Below are 22,664 nucleotides of genomic sequence, written 5' to 3'. Positions count from 1 at the left end.
GTTGCTCCTTGATCAATATCATTTCAGGATCACCTAGGCTACTCCTCCCCATTACTTACTATTTCAGATTGTACTATTAGTTCTCTCCTGTGCTTCTGAGCAAGCACTGGTCACAGAGAATTCACATGAAAAATGCACAGGCCCTGGATGAACCTCCTTTAATTTTATTCTGTGGAAGCTGGTAAATATAAAACTTCTGCACTAACAAAACATTTATTTCAGGGCTGGGGGTAAAGCTCAGTGGCTGAGTGCTTGCCTAGCATGCATGAGGCCCTGGGTGAAATCCTCAGTATCACAAAAAATAAAATGAAAATAAAAATAAAACATTTATTCTGGCTTCTGTATTACACTTAAATTTGCTCTTTTCACCTCCCCCATTTATTCCTAGTTTCCTGAAAGACTTGGATCAATTCTTATTCTCACTTTGCCTATAATCCTTCAGGGCACTGAATGCCCTTTGCCTTCCATCAGAAAAATATAAAATAGTTCCATAGATTCCTCCAGATACAGAGAAATGTAATATTCAGCCTTTGCATATTGCCTTGTATACAGAGCTACATGCCCTTTTGGTCCTGGGGAAGAGACAGTATCATTATAGCAATTGTTCCTTCTAGTTTTTAAATACCAAGTTTTAAGGTTTTCTTCTCAAATATACATTTTCCAAAACCTACTTTTTTTACCTTTTTTTACAATTACCATTTAAAAATACTTTAAATATGTTTTCATATTCACATGAAGTTTACCTTAACCAAATTATTCATTTGGAACTTGGATTCCCCCCCCCCACAAAAAAATAATAATAATAATATTTTGAGGAGTTTCCATTTTTTTTAATCTTGTGGTCATAAGATCACTAGGTAAAAAATGGAGCAAAATGAAGTTCCTAAAAAAAAAAAAAAAGAGTTAAAAGGAGAGAGAAGGACTGGCAGAAAGCTGCTGAGAACAGCTTGAAAATATTCAAGCACATGTCTCTTCCCACCAAATGCAAATGGAGGGTGAAGGCCAGGTTTTGTAGGAGTTTATCTAAGAGCAGACTCCTGGGGACCCTTGCTTCATCTCCACCCTGAGAATATGTGGGCTTCAATATGACACAATGATTAAAAAAAAGAAAAAACAGAAAGAAAACTTTTATCCATAAATATGGTGGTGGCTATAATTTCTGAGAATCACAAATTCAGTTAGGCTATTTGAATATACTTTTTATAAAAATGTGGAAATAACTATTTCCCCATTTAGATGTAGTACTACTAAAATTCCTTTCCATATGTTATAGAAAAAAATGTGACATCATTATCAAAACATATTCAGATGTAGACAATTATTATTTGACAATTAAAAATAAAATTTTTAAATTTTATAAGAAACATTCAGAGGTAGAACATAATATTCAGCCTTTGAATACTGTCTTATATACAGAGCTACAAGCACTTTTGCTCCTGGAGAGAATATAGTATCAGTGTAGAATTGTTCCTTTAGGCTTTTAAATATTATTTTTTGAGATTTTCTTTTCAAATATAACATTTTCCAAACCCTGCTTGTTTTGTTTTGTTTGGGGGAAGGTGACTTTTTTTATAAAAAAAAAAAAACTACCTCATTTTCAAATACTTTAAAGACAGGGGACTTGAATAGCATGCACAAAGATCTGAGTTTGATCCCCAGTACCTCAAAAAGAAAACTCTTTATCATCAAATACTTTAAATATGTTTTCAGATAACTCTTTATATGCAGAAAAAAATCCCTATTTTTCCAAGATTTTTTCCCTTCTGTAGACTTGTAAATCTGGTACTTAACCATTACTCCATTTGGGCCCCAACAACATTCCGAGGCCTTAGGCCTCTTGTCAATAAAAATAGGTGAGTCTTTGACCCCTGCTAGCCACTTTTTTTTTTTAATTCACACATAGTAATGGCACATATTTATGTGCAATGCTTTGATACATGTATGCTTTGTGTAATGATCAAATCAGTCTCATCAGACATTTGTCATCTCTTTGTTGTAAGAACTTTCAAACTCTTCTAGCTATTTTGAAATACATGTTATTGCATTCAAACTACATATTGCATTGATGAAGGCATTTGTCCTAAGATAAACCACTGACTTTTGCCGGCTATATCCAATTGGTTGCATTATAACATCTGTAACACGAAAGTTCTAGGTCGAGTTATACAGCACAGTGATTTTTAAATTTCTATATAATAAAGGGATACAGACTTCTGTAAATAGTTCATTTAAAAATACTTTCACTTACAATAAATTTTTTTAGAAATTCACCTTGACAAACATACCTATATTACTCTAGCTTTAAATATATTGCCTATTCATGTTTCTATGTTTTAAGAAACATACATATGTCATTAAAATCTATACTAGTCATAGTTCAGTGACAAGATATACGCCTACAAGCAGGCATTTTAAGAACACACAAAAATACTTAGGGTACTAAGCATAGGAATCTGCTTTTTGAAAAAATACATGTTAGTGCCTATTTTTGGTATAACAACATCTGAATACAAAATATACTGTTATTACAGAATGATGACAATTTTTTAAGATGATACAATGCATATGTTACTAAAAAATATGAAAAGCAAATTATAATTGCTACTATAACTAAGCCTAGTGATGTTTTAAAGAAGTCATTTTATTTCCAGCCAAGTCATTGATTAAACTATTCAAAATGCCCAATTTCACTGGTTATGAATCTCTCTTCTGAGTATTCAACATTACAAGCTTTTTGTTATAATTTCAAGGCTGCATTTAGGGACCACTAATTTCAACTTTTCTCTTCCATATACTATGAAGCATGCAATAATGCACACTGAGAATACTGCCCCTATAGTATTCTTGGGAAATATAGTCTTATAAGCCAAGATATGACTGTCCCCTAGAAGTGAATGATTAAAGTATATGCCAAACTGAATTCCTGATGAGTAATTCAACTGGCATAGACAGCTTCATCTACCCCACTCCAGGCTGTCTTCCCACCCCACCATAAAAGACTGCTGTGAACACAAAGACCCTAGGATGTCTTTACTAGAGAGAGAACTCCTTACATGATTATGTGTTAGCTTTTAACACAATATCACTTTACATCGTTTTTCTTCAACTACATGAACAATATGTTTTCCAAAATAAAAAGTACAGGGGCTGGGGTTGTGGCTCGATGGTAGAACATTTGCCTAGCATGTGTGAGGCACGGGGTTCGAACCTCAGCACCACTTAAAAATGAATAAATAAAGGTATAAAAACGTGTTGTATCTATTTTTTTAAAAGTACAACATAACCCAATAGTAATTCCATATAAATTACACCCACATCAGTATTTCTTATTTTCTTTGTTTTGATTTAGAATTAAATTCAGTGACTTTTTGAAAACTAGATTCTGATTTCAAAAAAAGGGACATGCTGTTATTTTTTAAATTCGCTCTAAATGATGAAGGCAGATCTAACAAAAGAAGCCATATAAATCTCCTAAGAATGAAACAGTAGTTTATGATAGCTATGATTATTCTCCAAAATATCCATTCATCTCTGTACTACTTAAAATATACAGTTTTATTTTTAAAAGTAACTTGAATAAAAAGAAAAAGAAGTTGATAGGATAAACAATGACCATTCGAAATGACTTTGAAAACCTTCAAGTAAAAAAATTTCCTTTTCTTAACCAGGAGGAAAAGGAAATAACACTAAAGGTGACACCCACATCAGCTATAGATACCTGAAAAGGAAGGTACTTCCATTTCATCAGCAGAGGAGAAAGTTGTTTCCAGTGCCCACAGTCACCAAGGATTGGCAAAGAAGTTAACTCCATCTGGGATGGAGGTGTCAGATCAACAAATGAAACCACTGCTTGTCAGTCCTGGGGGAGCGGAAACACATGCCAGCCATTGGTATCCACAGAGTGTGCAGGGGCAAGATACACTCTATCACAGACCAACAAATGAGCTTGGCCAAGGCATAAGCCTGTAAAGTTTCAAACACTCTAAGAGAAGCAGAAAGACCACAAAAAGGACAGCAGTAAAGGAAACACAACCATAAAGGAAACTTAGGCATAAAACAGGGACATTCGATGCCAGAGAAGAAGACCTACATGCCACTTACAGGTTTAATACGTCAGCCAGGCTTATTGAGTTAAATATATATGCAAAATAAAGCCCAATTCATCTTTTCCATAGGTGAAAATTCTTATAGTTTTCTCTCCTATTAGACTGAAATGAGAAAATGTCATTTATTTGACTAAAAGAGAAAAATTTCCCCAAATAATAGAGACATGGGACAGAGGCCAAAAGAATACAAGTAAATTACAGCCAAATATGAGGAAGGAAAACATTTTTTAAAAAATCCTATATGTCACAATTCCAAAGATTGTGACTAATAATAAAACAAAAGCTGAATAATGCCAAAATTTACAAAACATCTTTTTAAATACTTATTTTTAAGTTTTAGGTAGACACAATATCTTTATTTTACATGTATGTTGTGCTGAGGATCAAACCCAGTGCCTTGTGCATGCTAGGTGAGCACTCTACCACTGAGCCACAACCCCCAGCCCTACAAAACATTTTCATACACATTTCCTCATCTTCTTACAACTCTGAGAAATAGGCTGAGCAGATATCACTATCATCTAACTTTGGGGGAGGAAAAAAAGAACAAATAATCAAAGTTAAGTGACTCATTTAAGGTCATATAGGTGGTATGAAGCAAAGACAAGACTTCAAGTTTTCTGAATACAAATATGATACTCTTTTTATAATATCATTATTACATAAAACTCCTATTAAAATCCACCAAAAGCATACTAATAAAATTCTGGTCAATCTAACCATGCACTGCTTACTTATCTGTCCTATAGCCAATCTCAGAATTGTCAATATAAAACTGCCTTCACAATCTGGTAATTTTTTTTAAGATAGACACAATATCTTTGCTTCATTTATTTAATTTTATGTGGAGCTGAGGATCGAACCCAGTGCCTCACATGTAAGAGGCAAGCGCTCTACCACTGAGCTATAACCCCGGTTCCTCACACTCTGGTAATTTTTTGAAAAACTTCAGTAAACGAAAGATTTCAGAACTGAATCCTTCCTATAAAAAATAACTTAGGATCAGACTTCCTGGAGGTTCCTGAGATCCAGAATCCCAGTAGAGATAGGCAACTTTGGGCCCTACAGGTCTGTTGATTTACTCTCTGTAGAGCAGATATCACCCAAAAAAATACGCTAAGTCCTGATTATTCGTAAGCACCAATCACAGTAACTTCTACACTCATGGAACCCTGCCGCAGGATGGGACTGCATTGATCTGGTCTGTGCAAACAGAACTCCAATTGTCAATACCTCCCCCTCCACCCTACCTTACACTGGAGAGAAGGGAAGCTGAGAGTTATTTCAACCTGCTTCAATTGATTTGTATAACTCCTGCCCCCACCATTCATGTTATTGTCATTATTACTGCTGTGGATAACATGACACCTGTTGTATATGCTTTAAAGCCAGATCTAGTTAAAAAAAATAATAACTTATTCTAACCATTATGATTGCATCTAATGAATTCAATTTTACCCTTTCAACACTGATGAGCCACTGCCAATGTTTGTCAAAACTAATAACAAAATATAATGTCTGTTTCACCATGGCAAATCCCTGCTTGTTCCCTCACCTACTTCCATAATGTATTGTCATTTATAACCTCTGACAGTTGTGCCACATTTCCTACATTACTTAGAAACCAAGCACAGTAATTTTAGAAGGTTTTGTACTGGAAATTGGTTTCCTAAAGAAAAGATAACCCTCACTTTTCAGTACAGCTAACTCATGAGAGATGATTTTGTGTCTATGTACTACTTTTCAATATGAAAAATATTTTCAAATATTTTTTATTTCAACAAATCTTGATCAATAGAATTTTCATTATAATTCTTCCTTGAGCTAATAAATAGAATTTGGGAGTTATGACAACATAATACATTGTAGAATAAAGAGTACTGTTGTATGAGTCTGTTTCACAGGTGCAATAATCTGCACATAGTGGAGGGAGGAAGGGGGTGGGCTACACAGAAGATTTAATCAGTTATTAACATGATTCAAGGGAGAAAGAAAAACTTAATCTGGTAGACACATAATTACTAAATTTTACAATGGAACAGAGACCATTTATCAGACTTTAATACAATCTGGAAGAATATCCCTCAAAACCATTTGGTTCCTTTTGCTTTCCAAAACAGCTTTCTAATTTGGTTTTCCAAATTTTGATCCTAAAAGCATCGCCTACAATGGAATAAATTAATATTCCCCATCCCAAGTACAATTAACAGGTTCTTGGTTTAAAAAAAAACTTGTGATTTTGATTAACATAAATCAATCATCCAGAGCCTCATTTGTATTGAACCTGCAGATAAAAACTTTGTGTTCTGCAAAACTAAGGACCAGATCACAAACTGAAAGAGTTACCAGGCTTTTACTGTGACATCTCTTTCTTTCAAAGAAATAACTGCATTTATAAAAAATAGCTTTCACCAAGGGAACAGGAAAAAAAAACACATATTGAGCCATAGACAAATGTCTTGTAAACTACAGTATGTCCACACTAAAAGAGACTGGAGGGACCTTCTATTTGAGCCTCCTCGTTTTGCAGATGAGAAGTTACACTGCATCCTAGAGTTACCTACCAGGGTATTAAAATTAGTCAGTGTTGGGCATTTAACACAGGTCCCCTGACTCCCCTCATCAGTGTTTTTCCCATTAAAGAACACTGCCTACTTCATCCCAAAGCAGTAAGAACAACTCTGAAGTCACACAAACTTGAGTTCAAATGCCAGCTCCCTTACTTTTTATCCCTGGATAGAAAGTGATTAAACTCTCTAAGCCTTACTGTACTCATCTGTAAGTAGAAACAATAACATTTTCTAATAGAACTAAATGAAAAATGTATATGAAGTGCTTATTACAGAGCCTAGAACAAAGTAAGAACTCAAGATAAAGTAACACAATTACAATTTAAACATACATAATATGAACTTTACATCAAATAACTCTCTAAACCACGATAGTATTACCTTGCTATGATACACATACGTCATAAGTACATTCATTTTAATTATAATTAAGTCAGAGAAACAGAATGATAGTCAAAACATCAGGATCCAAAAATACTACCAAGATATCATTTCAAATGTTTAATTTCTCTTTTTATTAGAATGTAATTGACTTTATTTATTTTCAAGTGTCATATGTCAAAGCTTATCTACTTATAAAAAAATATACATAATTTTGAAAAGTAACCAGATCCTAATTAAGTGAGAAAACTTTCTATAGTCATTCCACACCATAAATCTCAGTAATAAACACATTTGGCCAAGAAACTAATTTATTCACCTTTTGAAAATGGTATCATATAATAATTACAGACCCAAGAAGTTGTAAAAATAGTAGAGATATCCCAGGTACTCCTCACCTAGTTTGCCCCAGTAGTAACATCTTATATACCATAGTATATCATCAAAACCAGGAAACTGACGTTCGTGCTAATTGAGATAATTCACACAGCATAAAATTCACCATTTTAAAGTGTACAATTCAATGGTTTTTACATTCCCAGAGTTGTGCAACCATCACCACCAACTAACCATCTTTTAAGGTCACCATAGCATTACACTAAAGACCGTAATATCAAATGTCTTCATTTTTTAAATTTACCTAGCTCAAGCTAGAAGTAACTTTTCATTTGTATTATTAATAACCAACTTTTTCAGAATTAATACTTTTATTTATGCATGTCTACACCAACACTAATTCTACAAAGATGTAATTCCTGCCCTTCAAAAGTTTGCAGCCTAGGGGCTGGGGTTGTGGCTCAGAGGTAGAGCGCTTGCCTAGTGCGTGTAAAGCCCTGGATCTGATCCTCAGCACCACATAAAAAATAAATAAATAAAGGTATTGTGTCCAACTACAACTAAAAAATAAAAATTTTAAAAAAAGGTTTGCAGCCTAGTAAAAGGCAGATATCTGAGGTAGTACATTTCAAGGTAATAAGGTCACCCCAGGCACTGCTGGGCAACAATGGGGAGGGAGTCTATCCTGGAATAAGATGTAATAAGAGTCTGAACCAGGCAGCCAGGGAAGATTCACATGAAGGATGAGACCAGACAATGCTATAATGGAGGCAGCAACCAGGCACAATGGCACACATCTGTAATCTCAGCTACTCAGGAGCTTGAGGCAGGAGGATTACAAGTTCAAGGCCAACCTCAGCAACTTAGTGAGCTCCTCTCTCAAAATAAAAAATTTTTAAAGGGATTTATTTTAAAAATAAAAATTTTAAAAGGGTGCACTTCAGTGGTAGAGCACTTGCCTAGCACACATGAAGCCCTGGATTCAATCTCTCTAGTACTTTAAACAAATAAAAAGAAAGAAAGGCAGCAGAAAGATCATGGAAGTCCTTCCACGCCATGCTAAAAGGTATATTGATAGTGGGAAACCCATAAAGGATTTGTAAAAAGAGAAAATGATCAGAGTTGCATTTGGGAAGCATGTGAGAGAAGTAAATGGGTCTATCACACCACAGTTAGATTATAACCTAGACCATCTAGATAACAAGAACAAATGGGGAGCCAGAAAATGCAATATATTCAGCACTAAATATTTAGCATCTGGCCCAGGAGAGTCTTAGTCCCAGCTCCAGGGCATTCTGGCATAGTCTTGCTCAGTGAGGTATTCAACATGATTCATTGATCATTGAATATGTTAAATACTACCCCCACATGGAAGCTAAGACATTTAAAAAAAAATTAATTCTTTCCTTCCTTCCTTCCTTCCTTCCTTCCTTCCTTCCTTCCTTCCTTCCTTCCTTCTCTTTCTTTTTTTCTTTCTCTATTTATTTTTGGTACTGGGGATTGAACCTAAGGGAGCTTTATCATTGAACTACATCCCCAGTCCTTTTTCATTTTTAAAATTTGAGATAGGGTCTTGCTGAATTGATAAGGGTCTCTCTAAGTTGCTGAAGCTGACTTCAAACTTGCAATCCTTCTGCCTGGGATCACAGGAGTGCACCAACCACACCTGAAGAGAGTTTCTCTAAACAGTTAAGTCTCTACCATAACACAGAGCTGTAACATTAAAACATGGATCTTCAATATTCTTTCATCATCCCAAACCCATTTATCCAGATTGTAATCAGGTATTTATTTCTGCTTAAGGCTCATCCTACACTTCCTCAGTTCTCTGGGTTTGGTTTTTTGTTTCTCCCTTTACCCAAATTATTTTAATTCTCCCTCCAATTTCACTAATTTCAAGGGTCCAGATGAGAGAGTCCAGCAGTGACCCCCACAATGTTCACTCAATCCCAAAGCAAAAACACAGTAGACACAGAGTCTCACTGGGCTAATAAAAACTTTTTTTAAAGTTAATAGAAAACTCTAAACATATAATAGCCAATCTAACTAAAACCCAAAGTTTTCAGGAATCTTTAGGTTGGAGCCCCAAAATGTCAAGACAGATTTCCATTCATATTATCTCAAGTTCCCATTAACTACAATACATAACACTCTTATGTTAAATAATGAACTTAAAAGATATCCATATATGTGAGATATATGTGTATATGTATATGTGTGTGTGTGTGTGTGTGTGTATATATATCACATTGCACTTTTGTATATATTTACCTTCATTATGATTATACCTTTTTATTAAACATCTTCTGCCACACAAAGGCCATAAGGCAATTATGGCAATAGGAGCACTAAGGGTGAGGTAGAACCCTGCTTCACAAGAGGGAGGATCTGTATTTAATTCCCAGCACCAAAACAATAATAAGAAATGGTAAGAGATTATATGAAAAGAGTGGCCAGAAGTATAAATTAGCATAAAGAAAAGGAGATAAGAGATAAACAGAAAAGTTATCATGTCAGGAAAAATGATAGAAAACAAAATTGTGGAATTCAGGATGTGAGGGGAAAGTAAAATTTCTACACTTGTTAGAGTATACTTGCCCAGCTTGCATGAGGCCCTGGGTTCCATCCCCAGCCCAGAAGAAAAAATAAATAAATTCCACTTCTTTTGTCATTGTCTTTCAACCAGAAAGTAAAGGTATCTTATGTGAAATATATTACTAGTAAAAAATAGTTCATAACATTTTGTAACTACATACTGAAAGATCTAATTTGCAGCAGATCATCATCATATCTGCCTCTTTAAAAATGCATCCTACTGTCATAGATAACTAATTAGAACAAATTAAATAATAGATAAAAAAGACAAATGGAAAGATGAATATATACTACCTGCATCCTTTCAACAATAAGTTTTTGGAAAGTTGAAAAAAAATAAGTTAATAAGTTCTCACACTCATTACATATTTGTCATCTGAAAAAAAATAATCCATCAGACTTTCTAGTGTACCCAATGTTAAAAATTAGAATGAACAATATTTCCTTTATCATAAAATTATTAGAAAGCAATTCTTAGATGTGCTTTCTGTAAAATAAAAAAGCACTATTCAATTAAACAAGTTTGTCTAAATTATTCAAGACATAATTAAAAGAAAGAAAGTGTTAATTTTTCAGATCAGCAATACTACGTATAAAGTCTGACACAGCAATAGCTAACTCAGTATCTTATGTCCTGCAAATATTTCAAGCAAACTCCTATGCACATTTTTTAACCTATTTCATATATACTAGAATCTGGAATTTGGCATAATTTGAAGTTATACTCTAGTACTGGGATAATCTTTTATCATATTTTTCTCTCAACAGCAAAAATTTTTTTGATAGAAATAATCTCTGAGTAATCTCCCAGAGAACTGATGGGCTATTCTGTGGAAATGCAGGATCAATATGCCATAAAACATTCTAGGCATCTTTGCCAGTCCATGGAGTCCTTCTGACCTGCAAACTTCCAATTCTATAGTAACATTGGAGGTTTGGATTTTTCTAGAGGCCAAACTCTGAAAGAGGGCAGGCTGGGTGCTTTCTCCAGCCTAAATAATTCCTGGAAATTCATAAGCTCCTTCAGTGAATTGATTGATTCTGCTTTATTGTGTTCTGATCAAAGTTCTTATCTGCTTAGCTCATATCTAACAAAGTCTAACAGAGAATCTTAGTGAGACCTGCCTAAAGTGTTTGAAATTCTCTGGGAATCCTGAAGTCAACTCTTCCACTTAGGTATTCTCAAAACGAAACTGGGGCCAGGCATAGTGGCACATGGCTGTAATCCCAGCAGCTCCAGAGGCAGAGAGGAGGATTTCAAGTTCAAAGCCAGCCTCAGTGACTTAGCAAGGCCCTAGGCAACTCAGAGAGACCCTGTATCTAAAATAAAATATAAATAAAGACTGGGGATATAGCTCAGCAGTAAAGCATCCCTGGGTTTAATCCCTGGTTATCAAACCCCCCCCCCCCAATTTTTTTTAAACTAAACTGGGGCCCAAATTAGGGGCAGAGAAAAAAAGTTCTTGGGTTAAATCAGGATGCAGAGGAAAAAAGTTCCCCAGAAGCCTGGAGATGAAGGACAATTTGCTTTACTATGGAGGGCAAAACTATGAGGATCCCAAATGTTTCAGCTTATTCCTGCTACAAGTTCAACGACAGTAGCCAGACATTGGAGTGTGCCCTGTGGGTATGCTGTGGTATGCTGTTTTGATTTAGCACTATTTTTTTCAGTTCTTGGGCCTTTACTAATTTTTTTGGCTCTCATAATTATTACTACTTCACAGCAAGCCCCCTTAATCTCTCCAACAAAGGAGTGCTCCTATTGTCAGTTATCCTCTATTCATCAGTCTTCAAACTATCCCTTCTTTTTCTCCTTTTCCAAAGCAAAATAACCTATTAGCATTGGCATTCTGCCGAACATTGATTGCCCAAATGCCCAACAGTGCTTTCTTGGAGGTTCCCATCCCCAAAGCTCTAGCCTAGCATTGTATTAAGAGCTAAAAGTGCACGCTGTGTAAGGCTTGGAGCTTTTGAGCTGGCAGGCAGGGGTCTGCTGGGGACCCGGGGAAGCACTCTTGGATCCTCTAGAGAAGCTATTTTAGGTGGACACTTAGGTTTAGGGACAGAGATGTTGAAATGTGCCTTTTTAGGGCTGCATGGGTCACATTTCTTAACTGTTCATATAATTGAGGCCGTACTGTATCCACCAAAAGAGTTTTGAACCTCAGCTAAAATTTGAAATTTGACAGCCCCCCCAGGTACCCCCTTATTTTTTCATCAGATTGCTAAAATGATGCCAGAGAAGAGGTCTCTTGGAAATAAAATTTGCGTGTCGTTGCTGCAGCCACAGAATTAAGATTGAAATCTGAATCCACCTTTTTGTTATATGATGCCATTGCTTTGTGAAGAATCTTAATTTGTGTTATACAGTTTTAGAATCAGATTTAATTCAACACCAGCTTTATGCATTTATTTTTAGTTTGGACTGGCTCCTCTCAGCATGTCAAGTATGATTGAAATTTGCTGACAGTAATTTTCCCTAAGCAAGTACATTTCTGTTATTTGATTCAACTATATACCATAGTAAACATACTAAAGGAAAAACCAAAGACTCATCTTTACCTTTTCTATCTAGAATCAGACTACTGGTAACTCAACCTAGAATGACCTCGACATATCCCCCATATCCCATTTTCTGCTTTAGGCCATTTTTCATAACCTTGCTCAAATCTTGCCTCCACTTAGAAATACTTAATATTTTAGAGTCCCTCCTCCCAGGCTCCCCCACACATTTGCACTGCCACAGCATACCACCTTGTCTGAGCCCCCAATTCCATTATGTATATACTTGGAGATTTGTGTATGCAATTCCTATCTAAATTTTAAGTTCTTGGATGACAAACATACTTACTCTTCCTTTTACTCAATGCCTTAAGTTGTGCAGAAAATTTGTTTTTAAAACAACATATAAATATACAATAATCACATTGTTTTTAGGCCAAGGAGACCCAAAAAAAAACCTGATAAATATAAAAGCATCAAATTAGTACAATGGCCCCTCTGTAAAATCCTTAGAATCCTGCCTACTTGAAGAAAGGTGTGTACGTATACAAATAACCTAGCTTTCACCTGACAAGGGTAGAAAATCAGTTAAGACTATTCAGAAATAAATCAAAAGTCAGAAATGTAACTTTTTCATTCTTTGCTTCTCCTTCCTCCTCACATTTGATATCCAATCACTACTACTTGTCAATTTTACCTACTCAATGTCTCTAATCTACTAGTAATGACTCTTAAACTTCAGCAAGCATAAGAATCACCTGGAAACCTAAAGTAAACTGCTAAAGGGCTGGGGTTGTAGCTCAGTGGTAGAGTACTTGCCTTGCATGTGGAAGGTACTGGGTTCAATCCTCAGCACCACATAAAAATAAAATAAAGAGATTATGTCCATCTACAACTAAAAACATAATTAAAACATTAAAAAACTACTTAGCTCCATATCCAGTTTCTGTTTCACTAGGTCTGGGGTGGAGCCAATAATTTATAATTCTAACAATTACCCAGGTGATACTGATGGTGTGGTCCAGGGACCATACTTTGAAAAAAAAATCACTGCTTTAACCCATTCCTTATTCTATCTTCCATGCTTTTGACAGAGTTCACAATTTTTACAAAAGGGAAAAAAGAGTCCTTGGGTTGTAGCATGGAAAGATGACTTTAATGATGCATGAGAGCAATTAGATTTGTTCTTGATCTTGAATAGGTTCCTTGGTGGGCAGCAGACTTCTGAGGTTTTGAAATGATCATTGACACTCAGGAATGAGTCCTAAAGCATTTCTGGAGTTGTCCAGAGTGTCTCAAAATTTGAACCAGCAGATGAGGTCATGGTCATGCAAGGAGTCAGAAGTAGAGGAGGGGGAAATGAAAGCAATAATCACAGTCAAAGGGGTATTTTCTGTAGACAAGTGAATGGGGCTATTGTACACAAACTCAGTGGTTGCCAAGCATGTGGCCCAATTATTTTGCCTGTATGAGCATGGCACGGAAAGATCTCTTTAGAGAATTTGATTCACACAAGTTTTGTGTTTAGCCTGACATACAGCAGGCAGAAGCCTAGAGAATTTGAACCTAAGAGTCTTGACAAGTTTCTAGAATACAATGGAAGGAAGTTAGAAAGATCACAAAAGTAAAACACCATCCTTAGAAATAATTAATAATTTCAACTGATAAAGAACCAATACAGTGGTCTATCTTGGTCAAAAATACTGCCAACAATAATGAGGATGACACAGTAGCCTTGGGAGACAAGAGGTCCATAATTTAAATCTAGGGTTTAGTCTCTCAGAAAAACTGGAGTTTGGAGTATGCACACTTAGACTCTGCCCTCCATAGTCTATCTTTAACTCTAGCTAAATTTAAAGTGTTTATAAAAGTTCAAAGAGTTGCATTTGGTCACTAGTACAGGAAGGAAAGACCTGCTTCAAGGCTAGAAAGGATATATGACTGGGTACTTTGCTCCCTTAGGGAAAATACCATTCATTTTGCAACATGGGAATGAAGATAGTTTAGTATTCCTCATATTTATCAGCTGCATAAGAAAAACATTCAGGTGGTTGACCTGAGCCCAACAGGTCAAGGCTAGGAAACAAGAAGTATGATGACTATGACCTAGCCTTCAGGAAAGCAACATTACCCTTCCCTGAGCACCATACAGATACAAAGGAGAAGCTGGAAGACTGGTGCCAATCCTTCGTGGTATTCACATTTGCTGTACAAGCGCTTACTAGGCACACCTAAGAGAAGAGTGACACACAGCTGCTCCATAAAACAGGGTCTGCAGATCACACAAAATGTTATGATGAGGCTGTCAAATGTGAATTCAGATTAAAATAGACAACTACAAACAGGCTGAGCAGCATGGTTCACTTCCTGTTGGGACAAGAGGTTAGAAAATGAAGCTGTGAGGGTGTCTGCTTCTCATTTTATGAGGTACAGACTTAGGAGAAAGAAGTGAAGAAGGTTTCTATGGCTCTGGTGATCCCTACATTCAGAATCCTAATTCTGGCAGATGTCTAACGCTCCATGATGCACTGCACTACACAGGATTCATTTGATCTAAGCCCTCTAAACCTGCAGAGATGAGGGGGAAAAAATCTGAAAGACTTGAAATCCTAAGAGACAAGCCAAAAAGTCACAGGAGCTTACAGACTGGGGCTCCATTAATTCAACAGAGGATAATTGCAGAAAGTTATCAGAGAGAGACCTCAAAGGTTCCATAAATACCACATTTACATACTGTACTTTTCACCAGGGAGATGGTTGAAGAGCAAATGGTTTAGAATGGGATGGGCTGAAATTTTTAAAGAGTTATACAGTTGTTAGAAAATGTTTATTGTTTTCAGGCATAAAAAATATTAAAATGTTGAAGCTAACACAGCAAGCATGCAGCACAAACAAATCAGAACAGATATTTATTGAACTATAACTGTGTATGGCTTTGAACAAGATGCTATAATTCTTAGGGTTCACGATTTACAGCTTTCTATTACTCTCTCCTTTGTAAATTCTAAAGTACAATCTACCATAGAAATACTTTTGGATCATTTTAAGAACTTTAATATAGTAATTATTATATCATTGGCAAATCTCTTCTAAAATTAATGCCTTACCTCTTATTTTGTTAAACATTTTTATGCCTATACCTAAAACCACTACAAAGGTACAACAAAAATGTCTTATTCTAAGTTTGATATGAATGAGAGCACAACTATGATAAATGAGTCCCTGGGCAATTGTAACAAATAAAGGACTCAAAAACCTCATGCTTTTTTTATATTAGACACTATGTTGAATAGCCTCATCTAGTATATTGATTCCAAACATTTAACAGAATGCAAATTCATACAAATACCCATGAGTAAAATCTGCCATGGTGAATCCTTCTGAATCTCTCTCAGATTCCACTGACTCTTCCTTAAACAGGAAAAAGAATGAGTGCACAATTGCATATCTAGAATTTACCTTCTATATTAAAAAAAGATGGATTTCAATTAGCTTTATACAATAAATATTTAGTATAGAAATTAAGAAACAATATAAGTGCTTTTAGGATTTCTAGAAGGCTAATTTTGGAATTATCTTAGTTTCAAGAGCTAGTCTAACTGACTTGCTGTTGTAACAAATATGCTGAAAAAGCATAATTATCTGTTAAAATAAAAAAGTACAAATCAACATGAAAATATGATAACTTTGTGTTTTTCTCTATGAATAAAATTATCTAATTTTCTAACAACATTCCTTTTGCATTAATGAAACCAAGGCTTCCACTTTTCAATATGAAGCAGAAATTCTTAGAAAAGACAAATCATACTCCAGGAATAAATGCCCCTCTGAGGCCAAAGACATGACAGGATAGAAGGAAGGTAAATATGAACTCCTTTTTAAAAAGGATTTTTAAAAAGAATCCTAATAAAAAATCGAGGTATTCCAATCTAGGATATTAAAATTTCATTGAAATTAATCAGAAATCATTTTAAAGGCACTTAATGAATAAACTGATTTATTTTCTTTAAAAAGAATAAAACATTTTCCAATTCTATTTTCGACTTGAATAAGCCACAATGTAATATATTAGTCTATTTAAGTGATCCTTATTATTTGTAATATTTTCAAGTCATTTTCTTTTGACTATAAAATAAGTATTGATATTTCCATTTTACAGATGAGAAAACGAAGGTAAAGAGGGATAAAATGACTTGGGAAGTCAGAATGGAGAGAGGAGAGGCTGGGGTTGTGGCTCAGCGGTAGAGCGCTCGCCTAGCACGTGCAAGGCCCTGGGTTCAATCCTCAGCATCACATAAAAATAAATAAGTAAAATAAACATATTTTTTAAAAAAAGATGGAGAGAGGAAACAAAAACAGAATTAAGAGAGAAAAAGATCAGTTCTTAAGTATATTACAGCCACCGACTAACATTGAGCAAAATTTCTTTGACCTCCTAGACCTGTTTTTTCATCATTAAAATAGAAACCACCTACCTCTCAAATGGTTGATTGAGGTGTAAGCAAAGCATCTAACAGCACACTCAGTACATAATTAGACATTCGATAAGCAAGTGCTCTCCCACCAACCCTCAATTCCATTCATCTTGTATAATGGATGTATAATCAATCCATAATGCTATGGTGACAAAAAGGAAATAACAATACATGTAGAGTGCCTGACAAGCACAGGACTCAATTCATTTGTTCTCTCCCTCCCCCCCCCCCCCGTCTAGATGCCAAAATTACCAAGTGGTTAAGCCACAATCAAATCAAAATATTGGTCCCTCTGTAGAATTGCCTCTGCACTTACATTTTATTTATGGTTGTAATTTATTTAAAAGTCAGTTTAACCTGGCTACTTAACCAGTTATTTTAATGTATCCCTATTAAAATCAAATTCACTTCTAGGATACCTTTACCTTTCAGTAATAACAAAAAAAACTATTAAAATTTCTCACTTGAAGTATGTATTTTTAATACATGTTTTTACTAAAAAATTCTGCAATGTATACTCTTAATAACTTATGAATAATTATAACATAAAAGATAGTTTAAAAATATATTCCTTAGGATATTACATGCCTAGGCATTTCAATGACTCCATTCAGTTTGAATTCAAAGACATTAGATAGCTTTCTCATTTTTCATTTTTCCCATTTTTGTCCCAAATAAAATAACAAAGTAAGGTAGTAAATGTGGAACATAAAATAGATATGCATAATAAAACAGATAAGTGAAAAATATGGACCAGTTCTGCACTTATGAGGCAATGACCTTCAAAACTGGCAGGGAGCTATTAACAATGTTCTTCACAGGGGAGCAATTATACTACAGACCTCCAATGTAAGGTTTCATTTCTCATGGTCTACAAATACATTTGCATATCAGAAAGAAAGAAACTGTGACATCCTTCATTGAGAAGATATAAGGCATTTTGATTATATTAATAAGCACATCCTAAATGCCAGATCAGTATAGCTGCTGCATTATGAAACCCTTGACCAATACTTTGACAGAACTGCCTACAACTGAAATTTACCAAATATGACTATCATGATTACAACCCAGTGATACATTTCTAGCCCTGTAATAACTTAAGTGTTCTCTGATTATCTCAAAAGTCATAAAAATCCTTCTAAAATACAAACCCTTATTTAAACACAAACATGACATAACAACACTTCAAGGAAAAAAGAGTTCAAATTAGCACCCAAAATTTTTATATACAGTACTGCAATTTTTAAGTTGTTGGAAATATTGCTTCACCTAATAAGAAGTTTACCCATCCTTTCCATACTAATTTAACAGACTCTGTACCCAGTGTTTGACAAACAAACACGTGCACACACACACACACACACACACACACACACAATAGAAATGTACAGGACAAGTTGTTAAGAAAATCTCAATCTCTAAATGATCAAAAAGCTATATGTAAAAATATTAATTTCATATAAGATACTGTATTTCTTTTATATAATCTTTCCTCACATGGGTTAAAACAAAAGCAATTCAAATAGTGGTGCCAAAGAATGACATTATATATACTTCAGAATTCCTATTTTTTAGATTCCATACAAGAATCACAATGCACAATCATTAACACATCTAGACTGTGACACTGACTACAGTGTGACCAATTACACCATACTTAATTTTTTAATAGCATTAAATTGTAATAATAATGTAATACAAGAGCAGGAAAACAAATACAACTGTAGTAGGATATAGCAAGTATAAATCCAGTGAGTCCTGTTTAACTTAAAAATATTCTTTTTAACTTGAAAATATTCTTTTTCTCAATGACAATGAGAGAAAAAAAAAGCTACCCACAATTGTAATACCAATCAACCAACCTCATAAGTTCCACCAACTGGGAAAAATAATTAGTTCCCTTATTGTGAGACCTTAAAACCACAAGGTTATCAATAGTTTCTAGTGGAGTGGTAATGTGAATTGTGTTCATTATACTTTATACCTTGGTAAAAGTTAATGACCTGCTCCAGAAATTTTATTTCACCTCATACAGGAAAACTATTCTTAAGACTCATGAAGTCTAAATCTCACACTGCTCTTGATAGGCTATTGTGTAAAAATGCCTTCAATTTCAAAACAAACGGATATAGACTTCAAATATTCTCAAATAACAAAAATATCAACTCCATGTTATTTTCCTCCTCCACCAAAACAAAAAACTATACGTGGCACAATGATACAATAGACAAAAAAAGTAGTATGCCACTCATTCATTAAGGAAATAATACATAACATTTCTCTGCCATATTCAACTACAAAAATCCTTTTACTGGATGGCAACTTTAGGACCGTTTAATCTGTATTTAAATGGCTCTTTCTTTAACCTCATGGATCTTTGGCAGCAGTCATCACTTTGGCCCAGAGCTGGTTTGGGGAGAGGGAGGAAAGGAAAGCGGAGAAAAGGCTGAACTGAGCACAGAGTCAGCAGACAGCAGCTGCTCTCATATACTACCCAGCGTCTTTCTCACACACCGCTATTTTCCACTATTGAGCATTGTCAGCAAAAATAAATAAATAAATGGGGGTGGGTATGCCAAAGAGGAAAGACCCCGGCAGGCAGTTTTTGTCTATCACATCTGAGCCGAAAAGCCTCCTTTGGTTTCTTACTGCAAAGGAAAGGGATCAGGTGAGACCCCTCCGGGTCTAACTCAATTTGCTTCTTCACAAAGAGCAGTTACTAGCTGTGCGCCCAGAATCTTCGTAGCTGATGAACTAAATACCCGGAGCATTGTCAAATGTTTTCAATCTCTGACTTTATAAAGGAGAAGAGGGGGCTGTGACTGCATTCCTGGGAAAGACTACTACTCCTGACGTGGCACACAGCAGTAGTGCAGAAGCATGAGCAAGAGGTTGTAAAAATCCCTTCAAAAATAGCAGGTTCTGAAAGAAATGCTGTGCAGCATTACTGTATTGTTGGCGTTTTTAAGTCACTGATTCTTTCTGGCCACTGCCAACCACCCCAATAGCTGAGACTTGTTGCTAAGTGTCTACCTTACGCCCCCCAGAAATACCTAACACAATAAGGTTTCGGGATCAAAAGGCAGGAGGGGGGCCTAAATCTTTAAAGCCCAGAGGGCTGGGCTCCCTTCAATAGGCCACTCTGCATGGGCTGCGCGTTCAGTTCCACCTTCTGAGAGCTCTGACTCACAAATGCTAGGGAAGAAATTATGACATAAACCTTTATCCTTCCAACCAAAGACCTAAGAAAAGCCAGCCAGTCGTCCTTGCCCAGCCGGGGAGCCGAAGCCTGAGCCCCCCGACGGGGCGGCCCGAGAAGGAGCCTTCCGCCCTGCCCGCCTCCCTCTCTCTGGACGCCCGCGGAGCGTGCTCCCGACCCAGTAGGGATCGAGGAGTCAGAACCCATCGCCTACACCCCCGAGAGAAAGCAGGAGAGGAGTTGAGGGGCCGGGGCGCTTTGACTTGTCCGTGGCGACGCTGAGTATTGACCCCAGCAGGGGCTCCAGCAAAGGAGCCCTGCATCCGGGCGGTCCTCCGCAGGCAGAATGGACAAAAGCGCGACGCTGGGGCTGAGGAGACCACCGGGCGGTGGCCACCGGCCAAGTTAACCGACTCGTGGGACTGAGGGACCCCGCGGACGAGGCGGCGCGGTGCTGACCTGGATGGTGCAGGTGTACTCGCTGTCGTCCAGCAGCCGCACGGTGCAGCTGTACTCGCGCTCCAGGCTCCTGCTGCTGCCGCTCATCAACCTGCTCAGCATCTTCCCGCCCGCTCGCCTGTCCCTGAGAGCGACGCGGCGGCGCTGCGGACCCTGGACCAGGCGCCCCTCAGCCCGGCAGCTCCGCGCCCGCCGGGGGCACCTGCACCATCACCCCGGCCCGATCGCCTCCGCTGCCTCCTACTGGCCCGGCTCCTTCTCCTTTTCCTCCTTCTCGGAGCCACCACCGCTTCCCCCCAGCCCAGAGCAAGCGCTGGGCTCTCTCCCCGGAGCCCCACTGCCTGTGCCCAGCTCTTGGGGCGGGGTCTCAGTCGGAGGGGGCCAATAGGGGTCAGCGCGGCAGAACTGAGTGGCAGATAGAGGATCCAATAGATATAGAGCATTGGGATGATGGGCGGGCGGGGAAAGCAATCACGGGAGAATAGTCATAACCAGCCAACCCAGACCAGCCCTCTAGCGTCCCAAACCAGCGGCTTGTCTCTTACCGATGGTTCTTATGGATGCTGTTTCCCCTCCCCGGGCCAGGTGTGGATATCCATCAAGATTGATGTCTACTGCCAGGAATACATTTGAGCTCTGCTCTGTTTCAGGGGCCATGTCCCGAACCCTGCAACGCTGTGGTTCCCGCCCTCTCGGGAGGCAGGACAAGGAGGCGGCAGAGTGAGAGATCACAATCCCTGCACCTGCATAATACAGGCGCCTCCCATTCCAGACCGAGCTGCTGGCCCCCACCTGTGCTGTGCGCTGTCTGCCTTATGGGCCTCGGTACCCCACTACTCTTATTTCGGGGAACATCTGCTTTGTAGGAGCTTCTTAAGTAAAAACTGTTGAAACCGCAGAGGTTGGTAAGCGCCTGGGTTTAACCCTTCCACTTTAACATCCTTTGCCTCCTTTCTTTTATTTTCAGAAGACAAAAGGAGATTGAGGTGAGCCCCTTCAGCTGATAAGAAACAGGAAGTATTGATCCTTTCCTTGCACCTTTAGAACTAGAATTCTTCAGACTTCCTTCAACAAAACACCACAATATGTCAGGAGGTATACATCATCAGAAAAAAAATTGCCTTCTTTCTCCTTTGTGACTCCTACATCTAAAGACTTAAAGTTCCTTACTAAAACTTCGCTAAGAGACATAATATTCTTCCTCACAGATTTTTATGGAAAGAAATGTTAAGAAAGAATCATGTTGAGCTAAGAGTCGTAGAAAGTATGTCTAGCATGCCTGAGGCCCTGGGTTCCAGCGTTAGCACCTCAAAATAAAACAAATAAACAAAAAACATGTGGAAGCAAACATTAATGCTGTGATAAATATATTTATTTAAAATAGCAAGGACTGAGGTAGTAGCTCAGTTGTAAGAGTGCTTGCCTAGCATGGGTGAGATCCTGGGTTTAATCCCCAGACCACAAAATAAAATTAATCAAATATGCATTGTTTCTTATTGTTTTTGTTTATATTGCCTTTATTATATAAGTATAACATAACAAAATTAAAAACCTACATTAGGCTAGAAAAAGTATCATTGATTTATTTATTTATTTTTAATACTAGATCTCAAACTCGGGGCCTAATGCTAGGCAAGCACTCTACCACTGAGCTACATCCCCAGCCTCCTGACCTTTAAAGTATGTTTTTTTTATTAGGGTCTGAATTCCAATATTTCTCCCAATTTTTTTGCATGGAAGGTTCTCATTCATTTTTGTCCACCCCCAACCCTGCCCTACCTCTTCTTGTCCACTTATCACCCTAGTAATCTGGATTGCTCTCCTTATTGGTTGGATTCTCCCTTGTGGCTTTTAATAGCCATTAGGAGATTCCTCTTTCCAGTGCAATCCTGGCAGAGTTAATTATGAGACTAAAATCAGTGAGTCAAGTGTTCTAGGCATAGAACCAGGCAGGAACTCTACTTTGTAACCCCAGAAGGTAGCTTGGAATCTGCAACATAATAGGTATTCTATAAATGTTAAACTGAAATAATTAGAA

The 22,664-nt window shown here is 37.1% G+C and overlaps 1 protein-coding gene and 1 pseudogene across 3 annotated transcripts in view; both read right to left on the bottom strand.

The window, feature by feature from the left end:
- LOC308647352 (ribonuclease P protein subunit p25-like protein) overlaps window positions 1–20,490 on the bottom strand; it is a 48,367-nt pseudogene extending 27,877 nt beyond the window's left edge. Inside the window, exon 1 of the transcript in view lies at window positions 20,211–20,490. The product of the transcript in view is annotated as a ribonuclease P protein subunit p25-like protein (transcript). The remainder of the gene's footprint in view (window positions 1–20,210) is intronic.
- The window catches only part of FRMD5 (FERM domain containing 5), a 334,173-nt gene extending 313,279 nt beyond the window's left edge, over window positions 1–20,894 (bottom strand). The window contains exon 1 of one of the 2 annotated variants that reach the window (XM_081288807.1): window positions 20,627–20,894. In XM_081288807.1, the coding sequence (XP_081144933.1) occupies window positions 20,627–20,728 (102 nt within the window). In that variant the 5' untranslated portion in view covers window positions 20,729–20,894. The remainder of the gene's footprint in view (window positions 1–20,626) is intronic. The other variant, XM_081288806.1, reaches the window with a different exon arrangement.
- Between the last annotated feature and the right edge of the window lie 1,770 nt (window positions 20,895–22,664).

This window comes from Spermophilus citellus (genome assembly GCF_964194105.1).
Source record: "Spermophilus citellus genome assembly, chromosome: 4".
Lineage (NCBI taxonomy): Eukaryota > Metazoa > Chordata > Mammalia > Rodentia > Sciuridae > Spermophilus > Spermophilus citellus.
Note: the sequence above shows the minus strand (reverse complement) of the source record. Positions and strands in the feature narration are given on the sequence as shown.